This window comes from Mesoplodon bidens (assembly GCF_964165515.1).
Source record: "Mesoplodon bidens genome assembly, chromosome: 11".
Classification (NCBI taxonomy): Eukaryota; Metazoa; Chordata; class Mammalia; order Artiodactyla; family Ziphiidae; genus Mesoplodon; species Mesoplodon bidens.
This window is the reverse complement of record NC_138167.1, coordinates 26,140,516-26,160,438: the sequence shown is the minus strand read 5'-3', so window position 1 is coordinate 26,160,438 and position 19,923 is coordinate 26,140,516. Positions and strand designations below refer to the sequence as shown.

Below are 19,923 nucleotides of genomic sequence, written 5' to 3'. Positions count from 1 at the left end.
TGTGGGATCTTCCCAGACCGGGGCACGAACCCGTGTCCCCTGCATCGGCAGGCGGACTCTCAACCACTGCGCCACCAGGGAAGCCCCCTTTTCATCTTTATATCTATCAAAATCACACAGTCATCCCTCAGTCTCTGTGGGGTATTGGTTCCAGGGGCCCCAGGCAGACACCAAAATCTGGATGCTCAAAACCCTTAGATAAAGTGGTCATAGCATTTGCATATAACCACGCACACTGGCTCATCTTTAAATCATCTCTAGATTACTTATAATACCTAATACAATGTAAATGCTATGTACCTGCCAGTGTGAGGCAAATTCAAGTTTTGTTTTTTGGAATTTTCTGGAATTTCTTTTCTTAGAACATTTTCAGTCTGTGGTTGGTTGAAACTACAAACACAGAACCCATAGATATGAAGGGCTGACTGAAACAGTTCTGGAAGGAGATACCAACTTGGGAAGGGAGAGAGGTGGAAGCATACAACTGGGCTGCCGTCCAAGCTGACGGAGGGCAAGAATCGTACCCTCTGGATTCTGGTACCTCTGTAGCCTAGCACAGTGCCTGGCACAGTTTGATGACCTGATCTGAGAGGTTATAACAGCGCTGAGACCAGAACTGGGTTGTGGTTGAGGAACCACCTTTGAAAAGACCTTGAAATCCAGTCCACCTTTGCTTAACTACCTATGAATTTTATTCATAAATAAATTCTACCAAGAGTACAGATTCAAGAATGCTATTACTAATAACTGTAACAAACCACAATGCAAACTGATCAGGAAAATTCAGCAATTAAGCTATCTAAGTCTCATTACCCACAAAATTATTTAAATGTACACATGCAATCTTTTTAGTCAGCTTACAGCAGAATAAAGAAATCAGGCCGTTTTTTTTCTTATAATGTTCGTACTGATTTATATTTCATAATCCCCTTCCTTGTATGATTTGAAAGCAGTTTACAGAGAGAGAGATTGATAGAGATTGCAGGGAAACCTTAAGCTTGTATTCCAAAACAAGCTTACAAACCCAGGCTTTAATGAGAAGTCAGCGGCTAAACTGATTATAATACATTTAACTTACTCCAGAAATAAATTAACATAGAGTTAAAGTATAAAGTAAGATTTTTCTTATCCAGTAAAGCTTTTTGGTAATTATACTACTTCTAGGTTTGCCTTTTAAATTTAGCTGAAATAGGAGGGTTGGGAAATTTCAGCACATAATTAATGTTGGGAGATTGAGGCAAATTTCGACAGTTTCTTTTCGGATAAGTAAAGAGAAGATTTAACCTTAATGGTCAGAAGGTGTAGTAGATCCATCTGGAGTGTAACCAAAAATCTTTTTAAACCTCACCTGGTTCTGCTTTAATGTGGACACCAGTTTCTGCAGCGTGATGTTTTCCTCTTCTAGTTCAGTATAGTCCTGAAGGAGGCGGGCCTCTCGGAATTTATATTCTCGGATTTCATCCTTCATCCGTATTCTTTGTAGCTCCACCATCTCATTGTTCTGAAAGAAGAGAATAAACAGTAAATACAAAACTTTCTTATTCTAGATTTTATGAAGTGTAGATAAAGTCTTGGTAGTTAAAAGTAATAATAAAAACATCTCATGGAGTGTAAATCGGTACCACCTTTTTCTGAATAAGAATTTAATGATATCTGTCAAACGTTAAAATCACATACACATGACCCAGCAATTCTACAACTAAAAATCATTCTTAAGCATATTTTCTTAGAGGTAAATAAAAAGAAAAATAAATTCATGTATATTTACACAAAGAATTGGAAACAGTCTAAATGTTTGCTAATGGGGGAACAATGAAATAAATTATTATGCATCCTTTAGTGAAGCATTATAGAATTATTTAAAAGAATGAGGAGAAAGGAATGAGGAGGAGCTTTATGCACTAAAATGCAAAGAGAGCCACAATGCATTATGAAATATAAAAGAAAGTTATAGATTAGTATGCATACAATACCAACTTTCCAAACCCCGGGGGGGTCCCTCTGCAAGTTTCAAAATCTTCCAACTAAGCCACGTGGTCTAACCCTGGCTTGGTCCAGACACTCTGGCCTCGGTCCCCTGGCTTCAGCCACAGACGCTTCCTTCTGCCCCCTACCACGTTGGACTTGGCCGCTCATTCCCGCCTTCAGGCTTTTTCACTCCCGCTCCCCGACTCCCTGTCTCCAGATCAAGGGTTCTTAGCCTCATCTGCGCCATGACCCTCTTTGACAACGTGGTGAAGCTGATGGAGCTCTTCTCAGAATGATATTTTAAAGGGCACTGAAAGAGTTCAGAACCTCCCATGCCAACATATGCCACTTCGGTATATTGATTATTTTGAGCTGAAGGCACTTGAGAAACAGCAGATGCAGGAAGGGCTCTCTGCCCTCCCCCTTTCTACCTAAAAGCAGGACATGAAATTTCCCCTGAGAAAAGTGCCCCTCCTGTACCAGGAAGAGAACGTTCTTATCACCAGAGACTGGGAATCGATGCTGAAATGGACCTGTACAAACACATCTACTAAAATGACCTTCCATTAGTTTCCCCCATTTAGTTCCTAGTCACTGTTCCACGATATACTGCCCCTAGCCCAAGCTCCTTTGTCTTGTCACAGCCCCACAATTTATCCTTCTTTGTGTAAAAAGGTATACAAGCTTTTGGGCCTAATGACTTCTGGTCTTCATTTTCCTTTTGAAGACTCCCATGTACTTGTAAAAAAATTAAATTTGTATGCTTTTTTCTTATTAATCTGTTTATGTCAGTTTAATTCTTTATCCCTGTCACAGAACCCAAGAGGGTAGAAGGAAATTTTCCTCCCTTACAGTGTAAAAGACAAGATTACAAAGGACACTGATTATGCTCAAATTAAGTTAATATTTTACAAAATTATGATATGGTAATCAGGTAGATTATTATGGTAGTGGCCCCCAATTAATCACATTTCCCTGTGGCCACACCCGGTGGAGTCTGAAGTCAAACCTGAACTGGCCTCTCTGACTTGCTTTGACCCACAAAATGCAGTGGAAGCTTTAGCTTGGAAGGCTAAAGGCCTTCCTTTAGGAAGGCCTTGTAGGGACATCCCTGGTTGTCCAGTGGTTAAGACTCCGCACTCCCAGTGCAGGGGGCCTGGGTTTGATCCCTGGTCAGGGAACTAGATCCCGCATGCCGCAACTAAAAGATCCCATGTGCCACAACTAAGACATGGCACAGCCAAATAAGTAAATAAGAGGCCTTGTAGCTCTTGTTCTTTCTCTCTTGGAACACTGCCACCATGTGAAGAAGCCCAGGCTAGCCTGCTGGAGCACGTGGCCCAGCCCATAATCAGCACCAGCTGCCAGGCAGGGGAGTGAAATATCTTGAACTCTTTGGCTCAGTTGAGCTGCCAGATGATGGCTGCCACATGAGTGACCCCATGTTAGTTTGTAAGAACTGCCCAGCTGAGTAGAGCTCAAATAGCTGACCCATAGAATCATGGGGTATTATTTTAAGCCCTTAAATTTGGGGTGATTTGCTACACAGTAACATGTAACTGATGCAATAATACATGTGCTTCTTTTTTTTTTTTTGTGGTACGCGGGCCTCTCACTGTTGTGGCCTCTCCCGTTGCGGAGCACAGGCTCCGGACGCGCAGGCTCATTGGCCACGGCTCACAGGCCTAGCCGCTCCGCAGCATGTGGGATCTTCCCAGACTGGGGCACGAACCCATGTCCCCTGCATCGGCAGATGGACTCTCAACCACTGCGCCACCAGGGGAGCCCACATGTGCTTCTTTATTAGCAGAATGTATACTCAGATCTAGTGGCAGATCTAAGAAATACCGTAATTTCAAAGAAATGATGATATTTCAAGATCCTGCAAGAACTTTGATGTGATATGAAAATACTGATCACAAAGTAACAGGTGCTGCTAATGCTACTGAAGTTTGTGGCCTCATTCAAATGGTAGAAAATGCTAAATTTTTAGTCTGAGTTTAGAGAAAATGGAGGTGCAATTATTTTTCTCTCCAAGGTTACAGGCCTCCTGAATTCTATCCACAGACTCCCAGGACCCAAGTTAGGAAACTCTTCTGCTTCTATTTGTCATTTAGGTCTCAGTTCAAATGTCACCTCCTCAGAGAGGCCTTCTCTGAACAGCTGCTATAAGACAGCTCCCCAATCTGTGCCCTTCAGTCTCCCATCATCCTATATGATTTCCTTCATAGATCAGAATTTTAGCATAGAGTAGATACTTAGAAAACAACTGTTGAAAGAATAGCACTAAACATTACTTGAAATTAGTAATTTATTTACCTTTTACACTTTTTACATGTATTAAATTTCCTTTTCCATCTGAATATAATGAACCTTTAGTGTTTGCCTATGGGTCCCTAATACCTGTCATATTTTAGGCCCTTATAACCATGGAATGAATAACAAAACAGTTATACAAATGGCTAAACACAAAATCTAAAAAAAATCGTTGTAAAAATTTATTGTAGGGTTTATGGCTTTTTGTCTGCATTGTTAGAGTGAGGAACAAAGGGAGAACAACACATTTTGAAATAAACATACCTAAATCTGTGAAATGACTGGACTTATTACAGTTCTTCAATATACTGTCAAGCTACTTAGAGGCAGAAACATTACTTTATTCCCGGCTCCTTGGACAATATTTTGTATATGTGTTCAATAAGTGTACAATGAAAAATAGTAGAGTCTGGTTACAAAGCCAAATTACAATATTTCATTAAGTTCTTTTATTTTGCAGAAACAGGACATCTTAATTTAAAATTTTCTGTTTCTTAAAGGTCTACCATTAACTGAATGGGTGATGTATAGTTATTTAGTTTTCCTTGTTTATATGCATGAATATATGAGGAAGCTAATAAATTGGATGCCAGTCATTTATATAAAATTATAAACAAAAACATTAAGATATAAGAGGTTCTGTAAAATGTGAATATATACAATGTAAAAAATGTTAATGACCACAAACCTAGCTCGTATACACTCAGAATTAATCATAAAACCTTATATAGTAAGATAGTAAATGTCAGGACAAATTTAAGACCATGGCAAAGCTGATGAGGATCACCAACAGATAAATCATAAAATAGCTAATGAAAACTGCTGATGTTAATTAAGGAAAAGGAAGAGCTTGGTGTGGAGACAGGTTAAGTTGAAAGACTCCCTAGCAATAAAACAGACATAAGACCCAGGGACGCAGGGGAAGAAAACTGGTCTCATTTATTTTGTTAGAAACCCCCTTTTTTAAAAAGCGTTTTTAAAAAAATTATTTATTTATTTATATTTTTGGCTGCATTGGGTCTTCGTTGCTGCACGCAGGCTTTCTCTAGTTGCGGCGAGTGGGGGCTACTCTTTCTTGCGGTGCGCATGCTTCTCATTGCAGTGGCTTCTCTTGATGTGGAGCACGGGCTCTAGGCGAGCGGGCTTCGGTAGCTGTGGCACATGGGCTCAGTAGTTGTGGCTCACGGGCTCTAAAGCGCAGGCTCAGTAGTTGTGGCGCATGGGCTTAGTTGCACCGCGGCATGTGGGATCTTCCCAGACCAGGACTCGAACCCGTGTCCCCTGCATTGGCAGGCGGATTCTTCACCACTGAACTACCAAGGAAGTCCGAAACCCATTTTTTTTTTTTTTTTTTTTGCGGTATGCGGGCCTCTCACTGCTGTGGCCTATCCCGTTGTGGAGCACAGGCTCCAGACGGGCAGGCTCAGCGGCCATGGCTCACGGGCCCAGCCGCTCCGCGGCATGTGGGATCTTCCCAGACCGGGGCACGAACCCGTGTCCCCTGCATCAGCAGGCGGACTCTCAACCACTGCGCCACCAGTGAAGCCCCATTTTTTTTTTTTTTGAACTGCCAAAGATTAAATTTTATGGGCAGTGTTCTTTGCTTCCATAATAAATTTTTTAAATTTCTATTTTTGTTTTTTGCATACTCATCATACATTTATCTCTGACAATTCTTTTCTTTCTGGGATAAGATGGCACTGAGCTCTATTAGAAACCCTCATCAAGAAAAATCTGAAAGTGAAATCAAGAAAACACTCCCATTTACCACTGCAACAAAAAGAATAAAATATCTAGGAATAAAACTACCTAAGGAGACAAAAGACCTGTATGCAGAAAATCATAAGACACTGATGAAAGAAATTAAAGATGATACAAATAGATGGAGAGATATACCATGTTACTGGACTGGAAGAATCAATATTGTGAAAATGACTGTACTACCCAAAGCAATCTACAGATTCAATGCAATCCCTATCAAACTACCACTGGCATTTTTCACAGAACTAGAACAAAAAATTTCACAATTTATATGGAAACACAAAAGACCCCGAATAGCCAAAGCAATCTTGAGAACGAGAAACGGAGCTGGAGGAATCAGGCTCCCTGACTTCAGACTATACTACAAAGCTACAGTAATCAAGACAGTATGGTACTGGCACAAAAACAGAAATATACACCAATGGAACAGGATAGAAAGCCCAGAGATAAACCCACGCACATATGGCCAACTTATCTTTGATAAAGGAGGCAGGAATGTACAGTGGAGAAAGGACAGCCTCTTCAATAAGTGGTGCTGGGAAAACTGGACAGGGACATGTAAAAGTATGAGATTAGATCATTCCCTAACACCATACACAAAAATAAGCTCAAAATGGATTAAAGACCTAAATGTAAGGCCAGAAACTATCAAACTCTTAGAGGAAAACATAGGCAGAACACTCTATGACATAAATCACAGCAAGATCCTTTTTGACCCACCTCCTAGAGAAATGGAAATAAAAACAAAGATAAACAAATGGGACCTAATGAAACTTCAAAGCTTTTGCACAGCAAAGGAAACCACAAACAAGACCAAAAGACAACCCTCAGAATGGGAGAAAATATTTGCAAATGAAACAACTGACAAAGGATTAATCTCCAAAAGTTATAAACAGCTCATGCAGCTCAATAGCAATAAAACAAACAACCCAATCCAAAAATGGGCAGAAGACTTAAATAGGCATTTCTCCAAAGAAGATATACAGACTGCCAACAAACACATGAAAGAATGCTCAACATCATTAATCATTAGAGAAATGCAAATCAAAACTACAATGAGATATCATGTCACACCAGTCAGAATGGCCATCATCAAAAAATCTAGAAACAATAAATGCTGGAGAGGATGTGGAGAAAAGGGAACACTTTTGCACTGCTGGTGGGAATGTGAATTGGTACAGCCACTATGGAGAACAGTATGGAGGTTCCGTAAAAAACTACAAATAGAACTACCATATGACCCAGCAATCCCACTACTAGGCGTATACCCTGAGAAAACCATAATTCAAAAAGAGACATGTACCAAAATGTTCATTGCAGCTCTATTCACAATAGCCCGGAGATGGAAACAACCTAAGTGTCCATCATCGGATGAATGGATAAAGAAGATGTGGCACATATATACAATGGAATATTACTCAGCCATAAAAAGAAATGAAACTGAGCTATTTGTAATGAGGTGGATAGACCTAGAGTCTGTCATACAGAGTGAAGTAAGTCAGAAAGAGAAAGACAAATACCATATGCTAACACATATACATGGAATTTAAGAAAAAAATGTCATGAAGAACCCAGGGGTAAAACAGGAATAAAGACACAGACCTACTTGAGAATGGACTTGAGGATATGGGGAGGGGGGAAGGGTAAGCTGTGACAAAGCAAGAGAGAGGCATGGACATATATACAGTACCAAACGTAAGGTAGATAGATAGTGGGAAGCAGCCGCAGAGCACAGGGAGATCAGCTCGGTGCTTTGTGACCGCCTGGAGGGGTAGGATAGGGAAGGTGGGAGGGAGGGAGACGCAAGAGGGAAGTGTTGTGGGAACAGATGTATATGTATGACTGATTCACTTTGTTATAAAGCAGAAACTAATAATAATAAAAAAAAAGAATTTCAATTTGGGAAGATGAAAAAGTTCTGGAGATGGATGGTGGTGATGACTGCATAACAATGTGAATGTTCTTAATGTCACTGAACTGTACACTTAAACGTGGTTTAAAAGGTATATTTTATGTGATGTATATTTTACCACAATAAAACAATTTTTACTAATTAAAAAAAAAAAGAAACCCTCATCAAGAATAATGAGAGTGAGAAAAATAAAGCATGAGAGAAAGGGGAGAAAATGGCGCAACCAGGAGATACTCTAGCCTTTCGCCTCCAGAGACCTGAGCCCCAGCTTCTCCTCAGAGGACAAAGGATTCCCTGAAATGTTTGGGGTAGACTATCCTCACAGTTTGCATTGCACTTGAGTATAGCAGCATTTTGAGAGTTTTATTTTAATTAACATTAAGAGGCGACTTCCTTGGTGGTCCAGTGGTTAAGACTCCGCAATCCCAATTCAGGGGTCCTGGGTTCGACCCCTTGACCAGGGAACTAGATCCCGCATGCCACAACGAAGATCCCACGTGCTGCAACTAAGACCCAGCACAGCCAAATAAATAAATAAATAAATTTAAAAAACATTAAGAGGATTTCTTTATGTGGGAATAATGAATTCCCTCTACTATTGGCCAGAAGTAAGAAAATATAAGCACTTATTACCACACAAAGACTAAAGTACAAAAAATAATATAGTGCCTTCCAGTTATACAGCTCTTAGCCTTTTATAACTTAATTATATTCATTGTCATATCAGATCTTACTAATAACTTGTGTGAGCTGGGTGACAGGTCCCTGCCCACGGCTTACTCATCTGTAAAATGGGGATCCTAATACTTAACATTATATGGTAATTGTGATAATTTAATGATATAACATGAGGAAATGAGCAGAGATGCCAGACACACAGATAATTTCTGTAACACAGTGGAACACATGCTCTTACAGAGAGAGGTTCACACCTAAAGGCTGAGTAAGTATTACTATTGCTAATTACTCCTGGTTGAGTCAGGAAAAGCTTTATAAGGTAAGTAACATTTGAGTAGAACCTTGAAGGACAAGTAGAGTTGACTAAATGGGTAAAGAGGTGGATGGACTTTCCAGCCAGAGGTAAACTTTTGAACAAAAGGAGAGACCTATTTGTTTGAGGGCAATGCTAAAATAGCCAATAGCCAGACCGAGCATTTCCTTAGGGCACCAGTGAAGCTGGAGCACTGAGAGAGAGAGAAAGAGAAGAGAGAAATTCAGAAAACTCTAGAAAATAGCCAATTATTTTCAGCTTATGTCTACATTTGGTGTTATTTCATAAAATAAAATGTTAAATTACAGTCTAGTGTGGTCAACCTTTGAGGTAGTAGGAGGAACCAAAATATTTACAGTGCTTGGAAGCTTTCAAGTTCTTAACCAGGCTGTGGTTTAGGAAATAGTGCAGTTGGGTGTGGCTAGAGCAAAGTAACTTGAGATAGATTTTGCAGGAAATTCTACATTAAAAAAAGGAATTTGGGAACCATCAAAGTCTTTTAAACAAAGTAGCCATGTAATCAGACCTATGTTTTGAAAAGTCACTCTGAGAGTTGGAAGGGTGGACAGAGAACAAGCTAAGCAGCCCCCTAACTTGAGGAAAAGGATGAGGAATTTTGAGGGACAACTCAGGATGAACAGGACTTAGTCACTGATCGATGTAATAATAAATGAAAAAAAAAAAAAGAAGAAGAAAAAGAGCAAAAAACAATGGCCTAATAAGGATAAAAGTATCAAAATGTAGTTGTAAGAAAGGAAGAAATTTTACAATAAAGTTAATGTGAGAGTTAAAGATGTGTCTTATTAATAATTACAGGTAGTGTTAATTTGGATAGTCAAACCAGGAATTTCTGGATCTGTGAGTGGAGTGAAGGAAGACAGATGGAGAAGGGAAAGGATGGGGTATGCAGTACTGACTTTTTCACTTCTCTCCTAGAGAGTTGCCATTGCTGTCCAGTTCTGGCACTTTAAGACCATAGTATTTATTTTCCTTCTTTTGGCCAAAGATTAACTCTTCTCTTGCTGGTGAGAGGAGTGGACCATACTTCTTGCTTGACCTCTCAGGTCCTCAGCGTCCTCAACTCAGGTGAACTACTCTCTAACCCACATTACCAATAACTTACCTCCTATTCTTCCAAATCATCTCCAGTTCTTCCAACCCAGCCATTCTTCCACCTCATCAAGGTTTGCTATCCTTTGATCTCCAACTTGCTCATTACCTGCAACCCTGGGTTTTCACTTCCCTCCTTACCCAGGTTTGATTCTACTGGGTTGGCCAAAAAGTGTGTTCAGGTTTTCTGTAATATGGAGAACCCAAACGAACTTTTTGGCCAACCCAGTACTATCATCACATACTTACTGTCTTGCAAACACATCATAGAGCCTAACTTTCTGCCTTGTTATGCCCAAAGCTAAACAGAACTGGAGAAAATACAAATCCATGCCACATGGTTTCAATTACAACTCACAAAGAGGTAGTGGAATGTAGTGGTGAAGAGTCCAGACTCGGAACCAAACTTCCCTGGATTCAAACCCCTACTCCAACACTTAGTAACGCTGGCCAAGGTTACTAATTCTCCATGCCTGTTTCTTTTCCTGTCAGGGGAATAACCTCCAGGTGTTATGTGGGTCAGAATGGTGCCTAATATGAGTGGTGAAGTCCTGAATCTCAAACAGGCCTTTGGTACTGTCTAGTGATCATACCGTATATCCACAGTGTAGTAAGTTTCCTACTTCTCTCTTCATACAATCAGTCTCTTCTCTCCCTGAGAATCGTCTCATATTTACTTGGGGTGGAGGTGGAGCAGAAGGAGGTATGGCTCCTATTCCCATTCCCATTACTTTCTTCTAATCTATCAATACTTTATACAGTTTAAAGATAGTAAATCCAGTCTTAAAACAAAACTTGACCTTTACATCCATATTTGTTTCTACAGTCATGATCGCCCTTTCTCAATCCATTCCAATAAACACTGAACCTGCCCTTGTCAAAGTCATCAATGACTTGCGTTGTTGCCACTGGATTTGGTGGCCACACCTGTGTTTTCCTCTTACCCCACTTCTTTAAAAAAAAAAAAATTATTTATATATTTGGTTGTGCCAGGTCTTAGTTGCGGCATGTGGGATCTTCATTGCAGCATGCGGGATCTTTCAGTTGCGGCATGTGCGATCTGGTTCTCTGACCAGGGATCGAACCCGGGCCCCCTGCATTGAGAGCTCACAGACTCAGCCACTGGACCACCAGGGAAGTCCCATCCTCTTACCCCACTTCTTCAACAGCGTTTACCCCTCCCTCCTTTTTTTTTTTTTTTTTTTCTTTTTGCGGTATGCGGGCCTCTCACTGTTGTGGCCTCTCCCGTTGCGGAGCACAGGCTCCGGATGCGCAGGCCCAGCGGCCATGGCTCACGGGCCCAGCCGCTCCGCGGCATATGGGATCCTCCCAGACCGGGGCACGAACCCGTATCCCCTGCATCGGCAGGCGGACTCTCAACCACTGCGCCACCAGGGAGGCCCCCCTCCCTCCTTTTTGAAACTCTTTTTCTTCTATTGGCTTTCCAGACATGTAAACTCTAACCTCACTGGCTGCTTCTTTGCAGTCCCTTCTGACTTGCTTCCCTCCTTCTTAGCTCAACCTCTACTGTCAAGTGTTCCAAATCTATACTGAGCCCCTCTCTTTTCTGGCTACTCTCCAAAGGCAACCTCATCCAGGCCTCTAGCTTTAAATATACCACCGATATGCTGATGATTCTCGAATCCCCACCAGGCCTAACAGAGCCCTATGGGACCTGACTCTTGCCTCACATAAAGTGCTCATCCTGCATCTTTCTCCCAAGGACACATCATGTCCCCAATCCCCGAACTTCTGGTTCTTTAACCATCTCAAGCTGGGTCCTGATTTAGAGTTCTTGCAGCAGCTGTCTCTTCTACTTGGATTTCCTTCTCCTTGTTCACATTGTCTGTCTCTTCATTAGGATCTCAACTTAAGTGTCATCTCCACAAGAAGCTTTCCCTGACCACTCAGTCTAAAGTAGCTGCCCAGTCACACTCACATAACCCTGTTTTAATGGTCTGAAAAGTGTTTATCACTATTTGATTTATTTGTTTGCTGGATATCGGCTATTTTTCCTTCACTAGATGTCAGAAGGAACAGATGTCCTTCACTAGTTGTCAGTAATTCATCCCCACAGTATCCCAGAATCCAGGGGAGCCTGTCACTCACGGTAGTCGTATCCCAAGCTCAGACTCATCACTTCCAGCCTGAGTTGGACTGGTGGTAATGTGAGGAAAGCTGGGAAGTCTCTGAAGGATGAGCTTAGCTGGGTATAGCCAAAGAAGTACAGGTGTATTTGTACATTTCATATATGTTCATAGATTGGGGGGAAAAAAAAAGCACACCTGAAAAGCAGGCCCCAGGTGAAATTCTCCACTGTTTAAAAACCCTTTTGGTGACACACGTTCCATGCATATGTATACTTTATCCCATCTCTGTAGAAATTTGTACCAAGAAGAGGGTTCGATAAACATCTCCTACAGACATAGATATATACTATAGGACTGACACGACTTGTTAAACTCTCTTGCTTAAGAATGGGTACAATTAGTGAGGGACATCAACACTGTGATGTCTCCATGCTATCAGCCAATAATAAGCTGATGGACACTGGGATCTTCTTCCGAAATCACAATAAGGGAAGACCAATTGCTCTATCAGGCAGTCATGTGGGTTTCACAGTCTTCAGGAGAGCTGTTGATGAAGAAAATGAGGTATCCAGAGCCCCATACAGGCAGCATCTCCAAGTGCAATCCAGACTTAATAACTGGGAAATAGCTAGGACAAACAAACAAGGTGAGTTTGAAATGTGGCTTAAAACAAACAGGCTCAGTGAGAAAAAGAATAAAAAGAGATTTGCCATGGCTGGGAAAGAGTAGTAAAGGAGGAGAGGACAGCATTGCCCATAGTGAGCTCTGCATTAGGCTAGTTCTGTGCAGGGTTACTGGGAGTTGCTCAAACATAAGTTTAGGAAATATAAGTTAAAGTTAAACATGTAGGGCTTCCCTGGTGGCGCAGTGGTTGAGAGTCCGCCTGCTGATGCAGGGGACACGGGTTCGTGCCCCAGTCCAGGAAGATCCCACATGCCGTGGAGCAGCTGGGCCCGTGAGCCATGGCCGCTGGGCCTGCGCGTCCGGAGCCTGTGCTCCACAACGGGAGAGGCCACAACAGTGAGAGGCCCGCGTACCCCCCCCAAAAAAGAAAAAAGTTACACATGTACTTTTTTCTGCTGGACTTCTCAGAGCCCTTAATATGCTAGCATGTATTGAGACTTTGTAAGAGTAAAACGTGGTATGCAGCATTTGCTAAATTTTTTTGACTACAAGATCTCTGCCTTTTAAAAGGAGCATTTTGATCAATCCACAGACCAAGTCATTGGAAAATGTGACTCTGAGATGGTAGAAAATGATAGTATCTGTATAGCGGACTGGGGTAAACCTCCAAGCCCTTTATAGCACAACTCCAGATCCCTTCCAACGGCTGAGGGCTGAATGGATCACGAGATTTAAATAATGACATAAAATCAAAAGCAAAGGAGTGAATAGACATAAAAATGGGTGAAACAAGATGATCAGGTCCTGACTGGCAATGACTATACAAGAGTAATAAAGCCATAACGAAAGCAAGACTCCGTAATTCTCACTTTGAAGGTATCTGCAAATCTTGTTCTGAAGAAAGCGGCACCATGAAGGGTTAACTATCTTTGACTGAATTTGAAGCAATATCAGCACGTTTCCCATGGGATATCAGCCTCCATTAGAAATCAAGGACCAGACATTTCATAAGCAGTTCACATTTCAATGCCTCATTTCAAACATTTCTCATAAGCAAAATCTTGACAGCAACATAAAATATGCCCTTTTATTGTAAACATTTGAAACAAATGGCACAAAATAAATAACATATGACTGATTTTCTTATATCCTGATTTATCATTTTTTCCTTCTTTTACTTGTATAAAAGGACATTAAAATAATACATATTTATTCTAAGTAAAAAAATAGCTTAATAAACATTTACGTTGCATCTTAGTTGGGTGGAACATGTGTTTTACAGAAAACATTTTGTGTAAAAAATTTTTTTGGTATCAACTTTATTACGATATAATTCGTATATCTAAAATTCACTCATTTAGAGCATACAATTCAATAGTTTTTAATATAGTCACAGAGTTGTGACCATCACCACAATCAATTTTAGAACATTTTCATCACCTCAAAAATAAATTACAGGGAGTTCCCTGGTGGTCCAGTGGTTAGGACTCTGCACTTTCACTGCCGAGGGCACAGGTTCGATCTCTGGTCAGGGAACTCAGATCCCACAAGCTGCTCGACACAGGAAAAAAAGAAAATCCATGTCCATTTCGTATAAATGGAATCAAGTATGTGGTCTTTTGAGACTATGTGTAAGATTTTTAATAGTTTGGTTACTGCTGATAAAATATCTTTGTTTTGCAAAGTCTATAGACAGTTTTGCTGCAGCATGAATGTATTTCACATGATAATAAGCAAATTGTGCTGGCAGTATCTAGCATATATCAGATCCAGTAATTGAGTTATTATGTTTCACAAAGTAGTATGATCGTTTAAGTTCACTCAGTGGACTGGAAGTTATTTTTTAATCAGTGAAAGTGTGGCTTTGTGACCTGGGTATTGTAACCTGAATATACTGATTTGTTCTGGAATGAGCTTTTGCAGATATAAAATACTGGAATCTTTTCTTCTTTCCATAATCAAACTTGAAGTCAGGAAACCATGATCATTTCCCAAAATAGTCTAGTTACCCCTTGCTTACTTGCTTGATTTTTCTTTTTAAAATTTCTCTTTTTTAAATTTAAAGATGGCAGGACAATTTTTCTTTACTGATAGTATCTCCTTATAATTATGAATATCCATGCTGCCCTGATTACACAATTACTATAATAATTTATTAAATGGAAAAGGGGAAAGGGAAATTTAGATAATACATTAAATAGATTTGAAATCTAGATTGTGCAATAAACATGAGTTGACAAATATTCCAGAAATAGTTCAATCTCTAGCAAATATCCTTTCACCGCAGCTTTGAAGACTTTATTGTGAACTTGCTGTAAAGAACGATCTAACCCAACAGATAAACAGCATCAATAGTCTCAAAATCATTCATTATAATAATTAATTTTACTGCCTATCACCATGGGAACACACTATATAAAGATGTTTAATGAGAAGAAACACCATGAAAGGGAAAGAAGTGATTAAATATGGAAGTAATGGTATGTACTTAAAGTGATTTTTTAAAAAATGGAAGTGAACATTGAAATAAAGAAAAAAATTTGAGGGATGAGAAAGGAGAAGGGATTGAAAATGACAAAATGTGAGATAAGTATCATGAGGAAAAAAGGCTGCACAGAAAGTGGGGGTATTGATATAATTTATAACTTGATTGGAAGATACAAGTTAAACCCCTTAAGGGACTAAAGGTCATTAGAGACACTATTTTTGTTTATTCCTTAGGTATGTGCATATAGTAGAGGCTGACTGATTGGTTATTCATCCAGATAGTTTCTGAAACTTTTACAGGATATCTGGCTGGTCTGACTTGGTTGTTTATTTTTAATACTACAAAACACCTTTATTATCCAGGAAACAAAGTTTAGCCTAAACATTGGTAATAAAGAAGAAAGCTTAAACTATTAGTGGATATAGTTACTCAAATTAAGTCTTCAATATATGGAATAGTATAAAAAATAACAGCTTCAGAGAAGCAGCTATTTTACAAAGAGGTGGGTGGAAGAGTAAAAATAGTTCTGGACATGGACCTGGATTCGAATGCTGTCTTATAGCAAAAAATTTCCAGGACTTTCAGTTTTCTTACCTCTGAAAACAGAAAAATAGGGAGTTCCCTGGCAGTCCAGTGGTTAGGACTCCACTGCACTGGGTACGGGTTCAGTCTCTGGTCAGGGAACTAAGATCGTGCAAGCCGCATGGCGTGGCCAAAAAATAAATAAACAAAAATTAAAAATAAAACAGAAATATAGCTTTCTACTCAACTCCAGAGTCGTCATAAATAAATGAGCAAACATTTCTAAAAGCAGTTTGTAAATTGTAATGAGCCATCCTACATCCTCATTAAGAGGTAGTTTTTAAAATGTCAGTTAAAAGCTTTTGTGGGACTTCCTTGCAGTCCAGTGGTTAAGACTCCGTGCTTCCACTGCAGGGGGGACTAAGATCCTGCATGCCGCATGGTGTGGCCAAAAAACAAAAATAAAAACAAAACAACAAGAAAAACAAAACAAACAAAAAAAGCTTTTGTAGGACATTGTTGGAGATCCTTCAGAATGTTCTTTATCATTAACCATTTGAAGATTCTTTGAAAAAACAGTCAACATGTAGACATGCTTCTAGCTCATCATATGAATAATTTAAGATGAGGAGGGCTTCCCTGGTGGCGCAGTGGTTAAGAATCCGCCTGCCAATGCAGGGCACACGGGTTCGAGCCCTGGTCTCGGAAGATCCCACATGTCGCGGAGCAACTAAGCCCGTGTGCCACAACTACTGAGCCTGCATGCCACAACTATTGAAGCCCACGTGCCTGGAGCACATGCTCTGCAGCAAGAGAAGCCAACACAATGAGAAGACCGCGTACTGCAGTGAAGAGTAGCCCCCACTCGCCACAGCTAGAGAAAGACCCCGCAGCTACGAAGACCCAGCACAGCCAAAAATAAATAAATAAAAATTAAAAAAAAAAGATGAGGGGATACTGATTTCAGAGCCAGATATTATAAAAATATATGCAGTGAGTAAAAATCTCACTCCCAACTTGTCCCACCCCTCAACCCCCAACCCACTGTTCTTAGTAGCTTATGTATACTTTCAGAGTTCCTTTACATCTTGCTTATTTTCAAACTTTATCTATAGAGCCAACTTATTCCCACATGAAAATGAACATGGTTAACACAATTATATAATGGACTAATCATAACAAAATTATTTTACTTATATATGTGGATGTATATGTGGTATATATATATATACATATATATCACATACATCACGCCTAGTGATACACATACATATCACTAGAATCTGTATCTCATAGCATTCTTCAGTTACAAGCCAGAATTTATTTATTTAATAAGCACTTAAATAATGTTTACAATGTACCAAGACCATTCTAAGCATTTTAGAAATATAAAACTTTTAACCTTTTAACCCACATGACAATTCTAGGAGCTGTAAAATCCCATTTTACAGCTAGGCTAACTGAGGCATGGGTAGGTTATATAATGATTTCCCTAAAGTTCAAGAATAAGTGCAGTCAGGAGTTCAATCTAGAACACATGATCTTAACCACTAAGCTCTGCTTCCTTAAAAATGGCTTATTATATGAATTGTTGCTTGAATGGACGTAGCCATCCATCCATTCAAGATTATTGTAAACTCTCTCTTTACGTTGTAGTTTCCTTCTCTTTATGAAATAAGGAATGAATAGAAATATAAATGCTTTAGTAAATTTTCCCCGGTGTATAATAAGTTAGTGGGTGCTGTTTCTGAAAAATAAATTATTTTATTGTTTTCAATACATAACTTCTCGCAAAATTTCCTCAGAACTGATTCTGGAGATAATGATGTAATATTAGCAAGAGGTGCCCACATTTTGAACATTCATTTCCTATTAAGTTCCATAGGTAAAAGCTCTCACTGCAAAGGCAAAGCTATAACTTTTACTCTGACTGTTACAATGTTTCCAGAATCTTTCCTCTGTGAAGGCTTTTGATATTCTGGATGTGTGAGTACTACAGGCTAACTAATGCTACAGGAATCCAGTTGTATATGTGCTTAATAAAATGTAAGTTCCAAACCCTTAAGTATTGATCTATCTTAAGTTGACTGGCATTCTGATTTCAACAATTATATTAAAAGTCTAAGAAATTCCAAGATGTATCTTTTAGGTAATTATTAAAGGTGATCAATTTTCTACCTTTACAATCTACATTAAAGTTTCAAACAGAACTCTCCTTACCAACATCTTCCTGGTATTGGCTTTCCCCCTTACTTTGAAATAAGTGGAAACTGAACTTTAGAATAATCTAGAGAAAGGAATTTTGGCATGGCAGGAGTGATAACTTGAGAGATAGGTTAAAACCTAGGTAGTGAAATTTAAGAGTGATAAGGTCCAGGTGAGAGGGAAGCAATACTAGCAAAGAAAATGGACTATTGTGTAAGGTTGGGGATAATCTGTAGTTAAAGGTCATTCTCAGCTCATCTCCAGGGATCACAGACATCTGTGACTGACCCTGGACCCTAATAGGATGAATGGAGTAACTAGTGACTTACAATGTGATGCTTAAATCTGAAACTCCCTTGACACACACTCTACTAGTTTGTCTACATTATTTATAGAAAATCTATAGGTTGATGATTGGTACTTGGCTCCATAGTTTATATTGTCTAATTTTAGCTATAAGAACAGCCAGGTATAAAAGACTCTTCCGTAAACTTCCCTGAAAACAAGTATCTTGCGTGTATCTTAGTTGTTCACAACATGAACACAAGACACATCAGGTGGTATTAAGAAAGGGCCTTGGAGCTGTGTCTCGAAGTGTCAGACCTCTGCTTGTTTCCTCTTCCTGCTGTACCAATTCTTTAGCTTATCAAAGCTGAGGGAGAGCAGAATAAGCCACCCGAGTATGTGCCATTTTGGCATGTGGATTATTTTGAGCTGAAGACATTGGGGCCCAGCAGACTTAGGAGGAGCTTTTTACCTCCCTCTTAACTGTCTAAAAGAATTTAGATCTGAGGCCTGTACCAGGAAGAGAGCTATTACCAGATATAACTTTTTATGTCAGAAAGACTTGTCTCCGTGGCATGGCAAACATTTGTTTATCAAACAGTTGCTCTTCTCAGCTTCTGTGAATTGTCTTCCTCTCCTTTGAAGTTCCAGACCCCCTACTTCCTCCTTAGCTCAGGATGGTACATAAGCCTCGATTGCCTGGCCGCTGGGGAGTCTCATATTTTATGGGGTCCCCTTATATTTTTCCCCTGTGAATCTGTCTTATGTCAATTTAATTATGAGACCTGCCAAAGAACCGAGAAAGGAAGAAGGAAAAAGTTTTCTGCCCCTACGAAGTCTTATAAGAGTATACCCTTTGGAATCTTGCGAGTCATTTCAATTATCTGACCCTGTGTAACTGCTCCAACTTCAGTAACAGCAAACAAAAACAGAAATTGAGGCTAGGAGAGCGGAGTGCAATAATCATAAATTCCAGCAACCATCCAGGAAGACACTACACAGAAGACAAGGTGCAGCCCCCCTCGCTCACACGCTGCACACTCAGATGAGAGTGAACTGCTCAGTCACCAGAAGGCAGATCATACTAGTCAGTCCTGAAAGGAAACAGAGGTGTCAAGGCTACAAGCTGCATCAGAATTTTTTTGCCTTCCTAGGAGAATATTCTGAGGCATTTTCTTCACACACTCTTTAGCAGTAAGAAACATTTGGAATAGAATATTTTTCTACAAGCTGCATCTTTGCAGTTAGACTTCTAAAACCAAATAAAGTACTATAAGGCAAGATAAACAAAAGGAATACCTGAATACTACTCTCCTGGCAGAAATTCAGTTTATATTTGAAATATTGGAAAGATATACATACATTGAAATAAATATATTCAATAACATTTTTCCTTCTTGGCAGGTGAAGGTAATAGATTCTAAGTCTTGTGGTTTTTCTCTCTTACATGAAAATAACTACTGCTTTATTGTCATTACTTATTTTACAATCACTCAAAGTGAATTTTTCAATCAATTATAGTACTATTGAAGTGGGAAATCTTGATTATTTAATGTTTTAATAAAAGTTGTTTTAGCCGCTTACATATTACTTATCAGACATAGGAAAGAAATTTCTCGGGCATAAAAAAAGACAGCAAAAGGATGTTATG

At 39.6% G+C, this 19,923-nt stretch overlaps 1 protein-coding gene across 5 annotated transcripts in view; it reads right to left on the bottom strand.

Annotated features, from left to right (window-relative positions):
- BICD1 (BICD cargo adaptor 1) overlaps nt 1-19,923 on the bottom strand; it is a gene marked incomplete at its 3' end in the record, with an annotated part of 208,292 nt that overhangs the window by 59,168 nt on the left and 129,201 nt on the right. For all 5 annotated transcript variants that reach the window (XM_081248844.1, XM_081248842.1, XM_081248845.1 and 2 more), the window contains exon 3: nt 1,349-1,501. In XM_081248844.1, coding sequence (XP_081104970.1) covers nt 1,349-1,501 — 153 coding nt within the window. The remainder of the gene's footprint in view (nt 1-1,348; nt 1,502-19,923) is intronic.